The sequence below is a fragment of the Mastacembelus armatus genome, chromosome 5, assembly GCF_900324485.2.
Source record: "Mastacembelus armatus chromosome 5, fMasArm1.2, whole genome shotgun sequence".
Lineage (NCBI taxonomy): Eukaryota > Metazoa > Chordata > Actinopteri > Synbranchiformes > Mastacembelidae > Mastacembelus > Mastacembelus armatus.
Window position 1 is genome coordinate 6,129,841 of NC_046637.1, and position 17,990 is coordinate 6,147,830.

The 17,990-nt window shown below is 39.2% G+C and overlaps 1 protein-coding gene across 6 annotated transcripts in view; it reads right to left on the bottom strand.

Annotated features, from left to right (window-relative positions):
• The window catches only part of rap1gapb (RAP1 GTPase activating protein b), a 74,935-nt gene that overhangs the window by 16,617 nt on the left and 40,328 nt on the right, over positions 1-17,990 (bottom strand). For 4 of the 6 annotated variants that reach the window (XM_026306396.2, XM_026306395.2, XM_026306393.2 and 1 more), the window contains exons 3-6: positions 10,623-10,716; positions 1,281-1,328; positions 643-681; positions 329-514 (exon numbers count right to left, since the gene is read on the bottom strand). In XM_026306396.2, the coding sequence (XP_026162181.1) occupies positions 329-514; positions 643-681; positions 1,281-1,319 (264 nt within the window). In that variant the 5' untranslated portion in view covers positions 1,320-1,328; positions 10,623-10,716. Of the gene's footprint in view, positions 1-328; positions 515-642; positions 682-1,280; positions 1,329-3,130; positions 3,167-4,798; positions 5,073-10,622; positions 10,717-16,661; positions 16,732-17,990 lie in introns of those variants that run through there. The other 2 variants (XM_026306397.2, XM_026306394.2) reach the window with 2 other exon arrangements.

A 17,990-nucleotide genomic window follows, 5' to 3' on the forward strand; every position in this document is an offset into this window, starting at 1 on the left:
ATCACATGACAGGCTGTATATAGGAAGACTTACTTAAAATAAATCCAACGTGTTTGACATGGTGAAAGGAAAGACACCAATAATGATAATTAAATTAGTCAGGCTCAAGGAGAGCCTCCTAGTGAAGGTGGGGGAGATGAAACAAATGTTTCTAGTGCTATTATACACAATAACAGTAACTGTAAACATCATGTTGTTACTTCTGAAATAATGTAAAAAAAAAGTTTTACAAAAAAAATAAGATTTCATTGGTCAAGAATCATGAGGGAAGCCCATGATTCAACTGTAAATAAAAAAAATTCAACCAAACATGTTTTGCAATCCTCACCTTGCCCATGAAATGTTTCCTATAGATCTTAGCAGTACTGTTTGTCTCCAGTTTGATGTGGGAGATAGGACAGGGAGGTTGATCACCCTCTGGTGGGTCTTTAGGCTCGTGATTGGTCCCTTCGATCCAGTAGCCTCCAAACTGGGGCAGCAGGATGAGTGGAAAAGGGCTACTGCGACCCAGAACCTGACAGTGATTAAATGGCGATTAGTAACTAAAAGTTAGTGTGTTGAATCAATCACAGAGCTCTTGACATCCTTCAAATATACAGTGCACACTGTAATCTATTTATGTGGCAAGTAGATTTTATATACCTCATGAACACTGGGATAAGGGATGTAGTCCTCTTCTGTCTGCAGGGAGGGAAATGAACATGAGTCAAGCTGACAAACAGCCACTGCAAGTCACACTTTCAGTTTTGGTTCTATGAGACAAAATAACAATGAGCAGCAACACGGTGACAAACTACTAACCACAATATTATGTACTGAAGCTCTACATCTTTCAGGGTTACGTTTGTTATTCTGCTAACATGGAATCAGGAGAAGGCGTGGAAGAACTTGACTGGCCAGCAGAGATCCCAGACCTCTGTTCCATCCAGCACCTCTGGGATGAACTGTAATACCAGCTGGGAGCCAGGTCTTACTGCTCACCATCAGCATTCATCCTCACTAATGCACTTATGGCTGACTGGCAACAAATCCCCAAAGCAAACTTCAGGCATCGAGAGGAAAGCTTTCCATAACAGTGTACACTTTTGTTGCAGCATATTAAGACCCATGTCCACATGGTTTTGGTTATATGTTGTACAGAGCTAATTTGTTGTGAGTCATTTTTATAGGTATAGAAGCCGTGATACAAATGTTCACCACTTTATGACTGCTCTCAGCCCAGTCTGATGCTTATCATATTCATATCTGATGCTTTACTAGAATGGCAATTTGCAACTCACTTTGAGGGGTGGAGGAAGGGGGCATCTCTGCTCATCCATTCTGCAACCCTGTGGAGAGCGAGAGAAAAAAAATGATAGGATACTCACAGAACAGATAAAATAAATGCAAAACAGGTTCAAACATGGGCAAAGATACAGGACAGACATGCACAGTACAGGACATGTTTGTTTGTCAAGATCCATGACTTGTGCAGCAGGATAGTGTGAGATAATACTTTCTGACAATAGTTTCTGTTTACATACTACAAGCTCAATCAGTGGGACAGAATGAGGAAGTAAAAGGGAGTTATAGCTTAGCGTCTATAGAGCATTGAAAAAGATAAGCAGAGGGCCATGAGAACAGGGAGCCATCTCCACTAGAGTCTGACTGATGCAGGATTTTTAAGACCGATATTGATTATTTTAAAATCTGGTATGCTGATATATTGGCCAATATTCTTTTCTGTTTTGATCTTTTTCCAGAAACAAATAGGATAAAAACATTTATTCCTAACGTTTGTTTTGTGTACTCACCAAGACAACATGTCGTAATGCAGTTACTTATTTTATTGATACTCAACAGTATTTGGACCATACCTGAATAAAACAGAAGTATAACATTGAAGGATTCGTCTTCAGTCTCTATATTTCTTTTTAATCATCAGCCAATACCAATGTTCTTTTAAAATTGCTCATATCGGCCGATTGGACAAGGAAAAGGATTTATTGGATGGACTCTAGTCTCCACCAAGCCGTACTGCAATTATCAACTACAAATTCCACTTAAGAGTCACAAAGTGCCAAAATAGAAAATTCCATCTACTCTGTCTATTCTTTTTCTGCTGATTGATAATCACTGACAGTTCCTGTCTGCAACCTAGACATGTAGCTCCTGTGTTCTTTTTGTGCTTAACACTCAAACTAAATAAAAATAAATACGGTTTAACAACAGAAGCTTTACATTAAGATTAAAATGAACCCACTAGTAATATTTATCTTCAAGCCGACACATCATACCTGTTTGATTCTTCGTTCTTGAACTACAGATTCAGGCTTTTTGAGCCCCTTTTTTTCAAAACATATGGTTTTGTGCCTCTTCCAACAATATTCTGTTTTTCCACCCAAGATATCATCATAGTAAACTACTCAGATTAACATGGTGTTTACAGTGTTTGAGGATCTTGGAAAGTTGACCCTGATAACTTAATGTCAAATTCATACTATGACCCCCTACAACTGAATAAAGAAAAACCCTTGTGTGAGCTTACATGTAACTTAAAGCTCATACTGAGTTATTCAAGATCAAATGAAAGAAAGGAAAACAGTGTATGATATAATTCTGATGAAAGGAGGCCAGCACTGTCAAAAACAATCTTAGATCAAATTATCTGTTGATTTCTGTTCTTATTTCAGGTTCCTGTAACTTGGAGTAACATCACTGCTACAAAACAAGCTGTATTTGTCCAAATCCACCTCAGTATATTGAAAAACATAACATTTCACACTTCTGATGACACAGACAAATCTAACCAGCTGTGAACAGAAAACAAAAAAAGCTCTGTTCAGCACATCCAGAAGGTTTCTAAAGACAGCCTGAGGTTGTCTCTGCTACAAATACCAAAAAACACATTAATGGCAAAGAGAGTGATACAAAGACACATAATTATGTTGTTCTCATAATCTGCAGTATCAAGCTTGTGATCAGAATATAAAAATAGCAGGAAGCCAGAGAAACAGGAATCTCAGAATAGAAGTAAATGGAAGTTTTATGTCCAGAGCAAGAGGAATTCAGAGAATGGCACCTGGGAGAGACAATTTACAAAATCAAGCAACAAGTACAAAAGAGAAAGTCGGGAGACTGCTTACAATACCTGCATCCTCTCGATCATGGCAAACAGGTCCGAGGTCTGAGGAAGAGAGTTGACACAGACCCAAAAAGGGACATGGGTTTGATTGTTTGTAATGCAGTATTCACATGCTTTCCTGTGTACTTTACTCATCCTTCATCTTTGCTCTCAGAGAAAGCTGGCTGCGCAGTCACAAGACACAAGACCTCATGTTGGAGTTTCTGACACCCCCTAATTCCATATTTTGCTAAGACAGCACTCTCTAATGGGTCCACTTGACAAGTATTTCACTGCAGATCCATTTAGCTCCACGTTTGAAGACAAAGACACAGTAAACAAGTAACTCTTAGGGGAAAATGAGCCTCAAAGCTCCAAGGTGCTTTGGTCTGTTGCTACAGTCAACGGCTCATCTGACTGCATGAAACAGCCACATTAGCTGAAAGACTCTGTCTGAAAAACAGTGGCATTAATGTGCGAATAAGGAACACTTAACCAATCAGGCAGCAACAGGGGGATAACAGAGTGTACAAAGCAGGGATTGAAGTAAATTGACATGGGTGGTCTGGCAACTGTCAAATGTGGTATAATCCTGATGTTTTGTAATCAACATTTGTGCAGGTGGTGTACTGATACCAGTGCTGCTCATTAAACAAACAGGCATCAATGGATCTATTGGTTTACACCTTGATTATGCACTGCTACAGAACACAGCTTAGTGTTTTGTCCAATTAGCAGAGGCACAAGTACAGGTTAAAGGAGACGATAACACCATTAGGCATGCATTTCTCATCTGCAGAGGTCACATCATGGATCTTAAGCAGCTCCAACCTGAGATGAGGAAGGAAAGGATATCAGCAGCCCTGATGGCAGTGCTTGTTGTGGGGTGAGCCCTCTGTTCACTGTGTAACACAAGTGGACTGAAGTGCCAAGCTGATGTTTCCGCATGGCAGCTTAAATTTACTGAAGGGCACTGTGAGTCTTGCACACGCACACACACGCACGCACGCACGCACGCACACACACAAAGTGTGTGTACATGTACTTAAACATACACATATCATCACCCATAAAATCCACTGTCACACCCATAAAAGCACACACACACAAAGACGGACACACCTGACTTGAACTGGTAAAGCCAAAGGTGCAGCCTCAGTCTATTGTTGCATGTGAAAATAAACAGTGCCATATGATATTCAGGGAGATACTGCTCTTCTGTCTGCAAAACAAATGTCAACAAACATTGTCCTATGCTGACCAGATTATCAGTGAACCACACAAAGACTCCACAGTAACCTCATCAGTGCTGAATCTGTCCTGAGGAAGAAGGGAAGCAATGAACTACTGGATTGTGTAGGTGCTGCTTTAATGCAGCCTAGTGATAACCATAGCCAGTTTATACAGTGTACCCTAATGACAATCACATCAACATAGAATTTGATAATTAGATTTTGCATTCTATCATCAGCTTAAAAAAAAAAGAAAAAGTAATGCAGACACAAACATAGTTGACTGTTTCTGTACAGTGCTGAAAACAAATCTTGGGATAGTGAAGTATTGACCTACTGTATCTATACAATATACAACAATGCAATATCTAGTGTTTGACCACACAAAACATATTTTTCTGTCTCGACCTTAAGAATTTACCAACAACTAGAGCAAAACTTCCAACAAGTGAAAAATACTCACATCACTGAAGCATCGTCTCTTGAACAAAGGCTTACTAGAGGGGCTGCTGAGCAGTCCATCCAATAATGCATTCTTAGCTATCCTGAGCTCAGTCATTATTCCACAGATATGTGTACAGGCAAGCTGACAAGAGAAAGTGTGTTGATGTCACTATCAGCAGAACTGAGTTTGACAATGACACTTCACACTGTCACTCAGGCAAGAAAGTAGAACAACTTGACAGCTGTCTATTAGAATCCATACATCTGTGTGTAAGGCAACCGCATGTGCTGAAATTGGAGAATATCATTTCACTTCCTTCCTCTTTTGATGCTCCCCACCCTCCCATACACACACACACACACAGCTGTTCTGTGTGAAGTAGGAGGAAGGGAGGGACAACATTTCTCCCTCCCTCTGTACTCTGCAAAACTATCTTCTCTTTTTAATGCAAACACACACTGACTTGCATGTAGACAGACAAAAACTGCACAGTTCTCTTTTTTTGTTTTATAATGATATACAGTAAAACGATTCTCTTCCTCTTTTTGCTCATCTCATATTTCTAAAGGTTCCATCAGAGAAACACTTCTCATCCAGAGCAAGCCACAAAAATAAAAAAAAGGTTAGTGTAGACACCCCCAGTTATAAACAATAAACCTAAACATTTTAAATTTAATCTACATTCATTGCCACAAACTGAATTTTTTTTATTTACAGTTGAATCATGGGCTTCCCTCATGATTCTTGACCAATGAATTCTTATTTTTTTGTAAAACTTTTTTTTTTTTTTACATTATTTCAGAAGTAACAACATGATGTTTACAGTTACTGTTATGAATTTTAGGAATGGCTGTAAATGTATGTAACATTTACATAATTATTCAAACCCTTTATAACAACATGAAAATTAGTTCAGGTGCCTCCCATTTCTATTGACCATTGCTGAGATGTTTCTACACCTTGGAGTACACCTGTTCTAAATTAAATTGATTGGACATGATTTGGAAAGACACACACCTCTCTATAGAAGGCCTCGCAGCTAGGAATGGGTATCAGAGCAAAAAAAAAAAATCCTATCCTCAGTGCAAAACACATGAAAGTCCACTTGGAGTTTGCAAAAAAAAAGTTCCTGAAAGACTCCAAGACTTTAAAGGAACAAGATTCTCTGGTCTGATGAAACAATGATTGAACTGTTTAGCCTAAATTCTAAATGTTATGCCTGGAGGAAACCAGGCACCTCTCATTAGCTGCCTAATACCATCCCAACAGTGAAGCATGGTGGTGGCAGCATCAGGTTGCGGGGGTGTTTTTCAGCAGCAGGGACCAGGAGACTGGTCAGGGTTGAGGGAAAGCTGAAAGGACCAAAGTACAGAGATATCCTCAATGGAAACCTGTTCCCCAGTGCTCAGGACCTCAGACTCTGTGATTGTCCTAGAGCGGATCAGCCAGAACCCTGACTTGAACTCTGTCAAACATCTCTAGAGAGACCTGAAAACGGCAGTCCACTGACAGTTCCCATCCAACCTGACTGAGCTTGAGAGGATTTGCAAAGAAGAATAGCAATCCAGATGTGCAAGGTTTGTTGTGTCATACCCAAAAAGAATTGAGGCTGTAATTGCTGCAAAAGATGCTTCAACTAAGTGCTGAGTAAAGGGTCTGAATACTTATGGAAATGTCATATTTCAGTTTTTTCTTTCTAATAAATTTACAGACATTCCTAAAATTCTGTTCTTAGTTTGTCAGTATGTGGCACTGAGTGTAGATTAATGAGAAAAAAAAAAGAATTTAAAACAAGCATAGTATCAGACTGCAACATAAAATTGAAAACAGTGAAGTGGTCTGAATACTTTCTGAATGTACTGTGCTTAATAAGATAAAGTAGCCATCATAAAAGAATAGCAAAAGTCAATAAATAAGGTGGTGCTCTCCGGGGACTATGGGGATGCATCAGGCACTTTTTAATGCATCATCTTGGTAAGAAAACAACAGTGTAAAAGCTCCAAATATTATTTTCACCAGGAGAGATCAGTATGATATGGTTTGAGCCCTCTTCCCACCACATGCAGATGCCATAGATTGATGGGTGACTTAGCCAACTCAGCACCAGTGAAATAATCTGTGCAAGAACAGGTATGACATGGCAGCACATTGAATAGAGGAGGAACAGAGAGATAAAAAGACAAGAGAAACAGTGTGGGATGTTATTCTGTGAAAAAAGCCTTTAATTTCTCTCTCCCCAACTAAACAAATATTGACCTACAGTACTTCTTAATAACTTAATGCTCTCAAGAGGGCAGCTTCTACCCATCTATGTTAAGCATTTTTCAAAAGGAGATAAACATGGTTAGCAGACTCTCTACATGGATGGCCCTTGAGGAAAATCAATGTGAAGTACACATGAGGAGGAGAGGTTATGTAGTTTGAATAAAAAAATGCAGAAAATATGGATTTTGTATGGACAGATCAAACTTTCAGAAGACTGATTCAGCACCAGAATGGGGCTGCCATTTAAACAATGTCTCTTCCTGAGGTTACATTTCATTAGAAGCTACTTGTTTACTCTAGTCTAGACTGGCTTAAGCAAAATGCCAAACTGGGATTTGAGAACGTTTACAGAGGTACATTGAATACTAATTATAGTATGTACCTGCCTGATAACCCTGTTTAATTCTTACTTAATGGTAAAATGGTAAATTCAGATTTACATCATCATCATACTGATTGTAATGCTCTGTTGTGATTGCAACATATCACCTCTGGCTGTTAAGAAAGTCAACCTGTTGTTGTACAATCCTGTTTAGTTTTGGTGACTACACTGTGTGGTGCGATGTAACAGAACATCATATACTGAAGAACCCCAATAAGAAAAGGTCATTGTAGGCGCTAAGGTGTTGACCCTAAAAATTTTAATACATTTTACAGTTTATATTTCTGAAACCAGAAACAAAGCCATGAAAAGAACGAATCACATTGACTAGGAAGTGTCTGTGCTGGACTTTCAGACTTTATGTCTGTAAGTCTTTTAAGATGCCCTCAGAGACAATATGGTGCCTCTGCAGTAAACGCACTGTATCACCGTTTGGATGCCTGCAGGCTTGAGAGTTACATCTCTTTTTTTCTCTGAGGTGATTACCTGCAATTGCAGCGTGTGTGTGTGTGTGTGTGTGTGTGTGTGTGTGTGTGTGTGTGTGTGTGTGTGTGTGTGTGTGTGTGTGTGTGTGTGCATGTGTGTCTGTAGCGACAGATAGTACTGTATGAGTGCATGAGGGAGAGAGAGAGTGTGAGTGGCTGACTGATCAACTGACTCACTGATCGACTCACTTGGCTGATTGGCGTGCGTCACAATACAGAATGGGAGTGAATACATATGAGGGGCATTAATATCTATGAACTTTACCGTCCAGATGTTTCTCCTCAGTCTGCAAGCTGAGGAATAAAGCTCTGACTCCAGTACATCGTTAACTTCTAGCCCCACTCAATTTCCAAGGATATATTGTCAATGATTTGCATCCAAAGCAATATCCCACACCTTAATCCCCATCTCTCCATTTATGCTCTCTGGGTTAGCCACATCCTCAAAGGCAATACAGTAAAAAGGAAAACCACACTTCAAAGAGAGTCAATCAAAGGGCACAGAAGCCTATCACTTCAGCCAGAGAAAATCCATTGGGGCCCCATATGTCTGGCTGCAGACACTAGCCTGACCTTGCTATGGACACTGGGGCCTGGGGAACACAAACGTAGTTCACACAGATGGCCCCCTCCACCCTATCAACACCTTAGACTAGCTGGTTGATTGCCACAGAGATTAGGGCCTACAGAACTGCTGCTGAGTTTATTGTATGCAGAAGCAGCTCTCCTTCTGTCAGGAGAGAAAAATCAGTTCAGGCAAAGAGGCACTGTAACACTCAATATACAGTACTGCTTGTCTTTTGATTAACATTGATTAGGCATTTATATGTGTGATACATTATTATTACTTAGTCTGATATGGAGTTATTCAGACTATAAAAACCTTGAACTTTTAGCATCGCTATGCTGAAACCATTAATTGTGAATGTATTAGAACCTCCCTATTACTGCTGAACTTGACAAGCAGGGCAGGTTAATGAACTCAAGAGTACTACATGAATTTGCCATTGCACTCTATCATCAAATTCATGATGGATAGTTTAAAAAAAGGATAAAGAGGAACCAGAAATCTGTATTAAGACTTTATTTTATTCTATGCATTCTTGTTTCTTGTCAAACCTGGGTGCCTACATTACCAACAATGCAACTCAACAACCAATCTCATGCATTCAGAGATTTGGGTATGTCATCCTAGTAGCAGTAAATGTAGCCTCAAGCTGGAAGGAGAGATGAGGAACAAGCTACAGAGTTTGAGGTTTAGTTTGCTCACTTCTTTCAAAGTGCAAACCCAGATTATTTTCATTTTCAAACATGACCCAGCTGGCACTGAGCTGGTTTATCAGACCTTGTGCGACGACCTCTGGAGCTACAAATGGCATTGTACAATTTTTAACTTGCAGGTGTGTCAAGTAAGCCTTCCCCAAAAAAAATCACAAATACTGCAGCATCTTTGCAGCAGTATGTCTATGTGCAAAGGCTACTCTAAAATGTCCATTGTAATATATAAGCAACACGTTTCAACATATCCAATGAAGTATAATGTCTCTTTCCTTCTCTTTCAAGCTTTGCTCTGTGAATTTGTCTTTGGTCTTTACATCATATCTGTTTTACGCAACAACACTTGGCTGAATTACTTAAAGAGCGTGCAATTTCTAACACAATGAAACTAAAGTGTTGCTGTCTTTTTTAAGCTTTTGACTTTAATTGTCTTAATGTTGACTGTGTGCCAGTGTGATAAAAATAATGTGCCTCCTGTGGTATGTATTAGAGAGGAACAACTGCTGTGGATCTATATTTGTCTCAGAAGCCTGTGACAGGGGGCACATACTCTTCTGTCAGGCACCACAACAGCCTGCCAACTATGCCAGTGGGCGTGTGGGCATCAGAAGCACCTTTCACCTGTGTAACAGCTAAAAGATATGAAGTGAATGAGGAATTAAAATGCACATATGCTATGACAGTAGGGATGGACTGCTGAAACACTACTCAAATGGAGTAAATAGTGCATTTGTGGGGCACTAATTTCAACCACAGATTACCAGTTATAGAATATAGATGATAACAGATGTGATAATAGATATATAATATTTGGTTTAATAACAGATTGACCTAAAATATCTACACATTCATGTTCATCTTGTTAAAGGAATGTGCCACCCAGTGTAGAACATTTGCAGTATGTGCTTTTTATAGTTTTTGAACAAACAATACAGAAACTAAAATGTTTGGTCTTAAGTCTCTTTCTTTTCCTGCTTCTAATCCAATCTGCTGATTAAAGATCTTCACCCTTTTCAGTTCAGCCGTCAGATTTTGCAATAACCTCTGTGAGCCAGTCATGAAATTACTATCCAAACTTTAAAGCTGCTCCTTTCTCTGCTGCTGTCCACTGTCATTGTAATGTTATATTAAAAACCGTTCACTCCACCTCGATGATTCCCAGTTTCACCAGAATCAACCATCCAACAGGTCTTCCCTGTAAGCAGCTGTGACACAGTCATAAATGTGCCTTTTCTGCTGCTGCTTTGTTTTTCCAAGATATTTGTTATAAACATCTCCACTGTGTAAAAAAAGTTTGACCATCGTTTGATTTCATGGATGCTAAAATTCTCATTTTCAGATTTTGGTACTGCTCCAGTGTCTGATTCCAGCAACAGCACCAATTCAAACCTTGTTTAGAGAAGAACAACAAGAGGTCAATCACTTAGGTTACCTTTGTAATCGATGGAAGAGGAAATGGATGGTGGGAGTGCACTAGTGAGGACTCTACTTCATCAGAGACACGAGGAATCCTCCCATCTTGTTTCCTGTGAGTCAGAGTGAAGGGAGGGGTGGTGAGAAAGAGAGAGAGGTTATGGCTAGCCTTGAACGAGTTTCCTATTTAAGCAATAAGAGCACAGGAAAATGGCTGTAACACAATTGACTCATCCCATTGAAAAGGATCATTCAACTCTTACTACATTGAGAAGCATGCTATTATTACGCCACTGTCCTGAAAGTATTTCCTAGAAACAAAAAAAATGGTTCTCCTTGTAAAGGTTTCCGGCATTTTGCCCTCACACCAGGTAGGATGAAAACGATGAGATGAGTGTGATTGGAGGCAAGATTTTAAAACAGGAAAGGTCAGGAGAACTGCACTGCAGCAGAAGGAGAAGCAGAAACGAGGGATAACAATAATAAAATTGATACTAGGAAGGAAAAGACAGAATCTTCAGCTTCACCTCCAACTCTTAACCCCGTGCACACAGCTCTTCTGTTCCTCTCAGTCTCTTCTATTCAATGTGTGATTTGAGTAGATTACCAAACTGACCAGGATTCTGGTCACAGCATATTACTTCACACTTTGTCTCACACAACCATCAGTTGCTAGAACTGGGAGCCCGTCTGTGCATGCATCCTGTTCACAAAACCTGCAGCAGAGGGCACTTCAAAACGCTGCTGGAGCAAATTAAACACAGAACCATAGGACAATCTGATTTCTTGGTGATAATGAAGTGAGAATTGGTGGAGACTTGTACGCTCACACTCACCTATCTCCTCCCTTCTGCGATCTAGGCACAGCACAGTGTTCTAATGGTGCACTGGTTGAAATAAGTTTATTTGGTGTGGTCTTCCTTCTGAAGCACACTCCATTATTAGACAATGAAGCTCTCCCTATTTGAAAACACCTGGATTATAACAGCTCAGAAGAATCTCTACGTCTGGGTAAATAGAGCTGCAGTATTATGACACACAGAGCTGACCGGGACTTGAGGTTAGGAAATCTATTTATAACATAGCCGAACACTGTTCTTTGTTGCCTCTGATCTCTGCTGAATCCAGGGAACTGACTGAATGAGGCTGTCAGATCTTTCCTGCAGCATTCTCAGCTTCTCGGTACTGACGTGCTCTGCAGTGTGAACTTTGTTACATTTTCCATATAACAGCCACAAAACAATAAAGAAATATGTCAAATGCTGCTCCCAGTGAAGACATATACATTAAATTCTGTTAGGATTTTGTGTTTTCACATGCTGTATACTGTAAAATCAATTCACTTAAATAACTTGTCTTTCAGCTTTCACCCTTTGGAAGAGGAAGATTCCTGTCATCTGCTCTCTGCTTCAGCATGTACATAGTTAAGCCCAACAGCCGATGTGTGACTACGCACATCCATAATGAAAGACAAGGCTCAAAGGTGCAGATCAGTCTTGGTTTAGAAAGATTCAATAGACAGAAAAATGATGGTTGCAAGGCAGCCTGAGACTTTCTCTACTGATGATGCCATGTGGCTCTCATCACTGTCATCAGAGAAGATGAATATGTTTTGTCTGTGTATGTGTGTATGTGTGTGTGTGTGTGTGTGTGTGTGCGCGTGTGTGTGTGTGCATGTGTGTGTGTGCGTGTGTGTTTATATAGTCTCTGTAACGATTCACAAGGCAGATAACAGGGGTAAATGCTAAGTTTGACTCACAGAAGGATTTTGGGTGAACAGATTCTGACAATCACAGCCAGCACATATTATCAAACACCATCCTGACATATGATAAGATGACACTGTAAGATATGGATTTATTAAAACTCAAATCAAAGAAATATACGGGAATTGTTCATCACCTGCTGTCACTCCGGCAGCAGGGGATATAAAATTACATGAAATCATCATGTATATATTTTTGTCAGTACTCAAATTATGCAGTTAATATGAAACGGACAATCCCAAATGTCTACATTGGCAAAGACCTGTTGTGCTAATAATCTTGTAAGTGCTGTAATGATTTTCGTTATTAATGAATGTATTGGCCATGTATTTTCTCAATCAATTGATTAATCAGTGATCTACAAAATGGTCCAAAAATGTCCATCAACAAACACAAATATTCAGTTCACTATCACAGATGGACTAAAACCAGCAACTACCCACATTTGAGAAGAATGACCCAGTAAATCTTTATTTCTGCTTTAAATTCATGTTCATTATTAACATAGTTACTGATTCCTTTACTATTAATTGTGTCATTATTCAAGCAATCATTTTGTGTAATATTAAAATGCTGTATATACCTTTGATCTAATTCCTTAGTTATAACGAATTTGAGTTATATAAATAACCCTGTGTTTCCTTATGTTAAATGAAAGACTCCTAATGAGCTTTGACACTGAGTGTCATAGGTCAAATCTACGCACAGTAGCAGCCAGGTGGCAGGGTCACTATGTCACAAACCCGAGGCACAAGTAACACCCACCTAGACAGCTTAAACAATGACAGGCTGCCTATTGCCAACTGCCCACACATGAAACCACATGAAAGTTTTTCAGTCACATCTGATTAACTATTCACATCCATGTGAATGGAGAGTCAAGAGAGAACAGTTAACACTTTTTTTTCTCTTCTTTGCAGAGTATAACACATTTCTCCTGCCAGCATTAATAAACAATACTTGATAGCCTGCTTTTATGGACATTATCACACTATCACAATTATCTGTGGTTTATTTTTCTTGATTATAAAATCATCCTGGATATCTGAGGACCTTTGGCTCTTTGGTGCACAATTTGCAAAACTTCTATGAGGCTGATTTCTTGTTACAGTTGCAGTTGCATAAGTGTGTGTTATGTAGCAACACCTATTACTGAAACATTTTGAGACATTACATTTGGAAAACAAGCCCAAAAACCATAATACAGAAAAAACGTTGGCATATAATTTGGTAACATTAAAGGTACTATCACTGAACTCATGAGTCACTTAAAAGGACATTTGTCATTTGTCAGGAGACTGACCAGTTTATTTCTCCAGTTATAAATTAGAAGAATTTCTCCTTTGCTGAATTATACACATTACTTACTGTACATTGCAATGATCAAAGATATGAGCTGACTGTAATCAGCAGACTGATTTAAACAATATTTTAAATATTCAGCTCCGTTTTACATACACTTTCTGTTAAAAGCCAGCATTTTTAAGCAGAACTGCCAGACTAAGCTGTATGTTCTTTAGGTTTACACATTATTTAGATTTATTTAGATTTCATTTCACTAATTATGAATTACCAATGGGGACTCATAAGAGCATATTCATGAAGCAACAGAGTAAATAACTAAAAATAAATAAGAAGTACTAGAGACAAATGTTAACTTCAGCATTGATGTCAGTAGACCATTGAACAAAATGCTGAAATGACTTTCACTTTGAAGCCGTTCGCTTGATGTATTACAATGCTTTTCGAGATACAATCGTATGTCTTTATGTTAATTTGTGGGAGCAGAATGTTTCTAAAATGGACACAAAGCATTCTGAAACTAAATCCACCAATTAATCCTGTGCGTTGCCAGCAGCTGCCTCTGCAGACTGCTGGGTCATGAGCTCTGATAAGAATTCCAGCTTTCTGCAGTCCAATCATGGCTCAGGCTATGTAGCACCTGCAAATACAAATGAGCCAGGCAACAATGAATTCTCCACATACTGACTTTAAAGCACAAAGGTAGTTTCTGTAGTGTGTTACTTCATGACAGCACAGAGTCAGCCATGACACAGCAAATGAACCATTTATTTGACATGTTAATGCATGAACCACACAATCTACTGTCTACTTTCTTCTGAGGTATGTTTTGTAATTTCTCTGCAAATAATAAACTAGAATTCCCATGTACTTCTATGTACTTCTTATGGTAACACTGTATTCTGATGATTCATGTTTAGTCATTACCAATCATCTTTTGCATGATGCTAGCCATAACAAAAATCCATTCACTTACAGTATGAGGTCAGTATCCTGTAATTCTAGTGTATTTTCCAGCACATTGGAATAGTATTAATAGCAACATTTTATAAGTACTGTATATACCTAAAGATAAACATATTATAATGGATACCTAAATATCTTAATTCACAATAATTGTACTGCCAATAAAGTTAGTGTACAGATAATGTGTCATCAGTTTCTCAGTTGTGGTTAGTCTAAACAGAGTAACCGAGTCAGCTGAAAGTCAGACCTACCAGCATGTGCCATGATATGATTGTTATCACTGCAGTGGCAAAAATAATCATAGGGTTTTAAAAAATACATTATAAAATTAGTGAAATGGTGAAAAAAGCCTATATCGAAAGACAAAGTGACCGAGGATTACCCAAAGGCTCATCAGAAAAAAAAAAAAAATCTTCAATGGTTCTTCTAGAGAATACTCTTTACCTCAGGCTAAACAAGACCACTACATGTGTGCCAGCTCAACAGATGCATTGGTTTCTTGGCAAACAAATAATAGCTTCAGGCATTGCATGGAGAGTCAGATAGTATCAGAGTGCCGCTATGATAGAGTAAGCTTGTCTGTTAATGGTAGAGTAACTTTGTCCATTAAAGCTTAGCAAATGGACTTCAGCACACAAGTCTCCCTCAGCGAGAAGACCTTGAGGCATGCTGTAATAATAGAAATGAGAAATATCCATACTTTATAACTATGTCCCAAACAAACAATGATTTCTTTATGCAATAAGATGCTAAACAAAATCCAAGCATATTTGACGGGAAATAGAGCGCCTAATCGTCTAGCTCTTCCCAATTCAGTTAAGCCCATCTCATGAAGGCAAGTCAGATTAGTAAGTGATTCTGTAATTCTAAGTCTAACCATGTAACATCTGCAACTGCACAGTCTGAACAGGAAGGTTCTTTTACTGACACAGGGTCTTATATTTCAAATGTATTTCAAATGCAAACCCCTCCACAAAACAGTAGCAAAAGTGTCACAACAAAACAGCTTCTCATGTGTTGCTTGCCATACTGTAAATCACCAGTCAGTCAGCAACAATACCTTAACGTCAAGGTTAATCTGAAGACTCTGGTGAGATCCAACTTAATCTGTCAGCATGATTGCAGCGTACTGATTGTAACTGGTGTTCAAATGACTGAATTGAAAAGAAATTATTTTTCATTTCTAACTGGGCCAAAAATAACAGTTATTTTTTTGCTTTGCTTACAAAATAATTCACTGGATTTAAAGCTGTAATTGCGGTTTGCTAATACTATACAGGGTCATCATCATTATTGCAGACGGATCGTGGAGGTACTCCAATCAGAATCAAGCACAGCACAAACTTTATTTATGGCACATTTTCTTCTTGATAATGATCGACAAAGTCAAATACAGCTCAACTAGGTGTGAGTGCTCCATGCAAAACAGGATATTATTTTCCAATTCATCATCATCGAAGCAGCTCCAGGTTTTGCCTTTCTGTGGTTTCATAGACTAAAGTCTTGCTATTGGCTTGACTCTCTAATATCCATAAATACTGAACAAAAAATGATGTGGATCATATTTTTTCTTCAAAGGAGTAATGTTTTGCTTGGCCACATTTTTCCCTACATGTGCCACAGGGACAGGCACACACATACACACACACATACACACAGTCCGAAAGAGACAAGTACACATAAACCCCTAAGCTTTGCAGGTCCACTTAGTACAGAGCAACTAATCTAATCAAGTACAGCAGCTAATGCACAATGAAAGCAGAGTAATTTACTAGAGATGCCAGTCAGCCACATCCTGGGTGCACAGAGAGAAAGAGACAGGGAGACAGGAAGATATGGAGGAAAAGTTCAGTGGAGAATGCAGAGATCAGTGCAAATCACCTGGAGCTGGACACAAAGCTAAATAACAATTAGATTCTTCTCTAGCTACTTGGATCGAATATGTCTTTCTCTCTCTTATACTCAATTTATATATTTTTCAGCAGTTTCCCCCTACAAGCACAGTACACTCTATCCACACTTACCTGTCTGTAGTTAGTGCTACCTCACAGCTCAGTCTCTTCTCCTCAACAACCTGGTGCTCCTCTATGTATCACTCCGTCTGTGTCTGACTCAGTCTCTCTAGCCGCCAACACCTGCTGTCGGAGATCAGCCTCTCTCCTGTCAGATGATGCTGAGAGCAGCCCTCCCTTTTCCTCCCTATCCGTTCTATCCTCTCTATTTTCCTCACTCCCTCTCTCTCCCCCTTTCTCACATACCAGCATGCAATCTCCTGTTTTTGTTATGAGGCAAGCACAAACGCTCTCTACTCTCTAGCTTTTCATCCTGATGTCTCCCCCTTGTTTGTTTTCCATATCCACCTTCCTGTCAAGGCTCTTGATCTATGACAGAGAGCTGCCCATCCAAACTGCCCATTCAAGCTGCCCATTCGGTCTGTGGGTGTTGCTTTGCTTAGCATTTGTCTCATTGAGTCTGCTTGTCAGTAACAAATTCTGCTTATTCAATAGGACAAAACAGAGTGCCTGATGTAGGCTAAACCTGTTCAAAAAAAAAAAAAAAAAAAAAAAAAAAAAAGGGACATCAGCTCATCTGAAAGGTGACATCAGATCTCCCTGTCCCTGCCTTCTGACAGCTTCTCCCGGCATCATAAAACACCAACTGCAGAAATTAGCTTAACTATGCCATTGTCCATTTGACATATTAGTGGCAGGCAGTTAGCTGAAAAGCTCTGAAATGGCTCGGATTTTGTAGTATGGTCAGATATAATGGAGAAAAATCATTTGTTCAGCCCACAGAGAAATTAGCACAGGCCAGTGTTGTGTAATGCATTACTGAGTAATCACATTTTCCTATTTGGTGGGAGGCAAAAGTCCCATGTGCAAGACAATAAAAGACATCACTACACATTAAGTGGACTTGCATAAAAGACACTCACTGGATTTCAGTACCATGCCACTTATTCATGTCCACCAATCTGCACCAACCACAGTACAGCGCCTACACAGAATAGCACACAATTGAGCATACTCCACATCAATAACAGGAGTTGAAGTTCTCAGATTAAAATGATGATTCAGAATGTATTTCTGTATTTCTGCTGTGACTCAACTAACTTACTCACTCAATCTATTTATATAGCGCTATTCCACACTATATATATATATATTTTGTGTGTGTTATAAATCATCCATCAGTATTATAAATGATCCATCACCTTACCAAACATTCTTCTTTTTTGGGCAGCAGTGTCAGGGACGCTTGCTCTCCGAGATCGTATGCCCATCCTTTCTCCCCCTACATCGTTGCTCAGAAGTATTACCTTTGACGCCAAATTTAGCTACAGCTGGATCTCC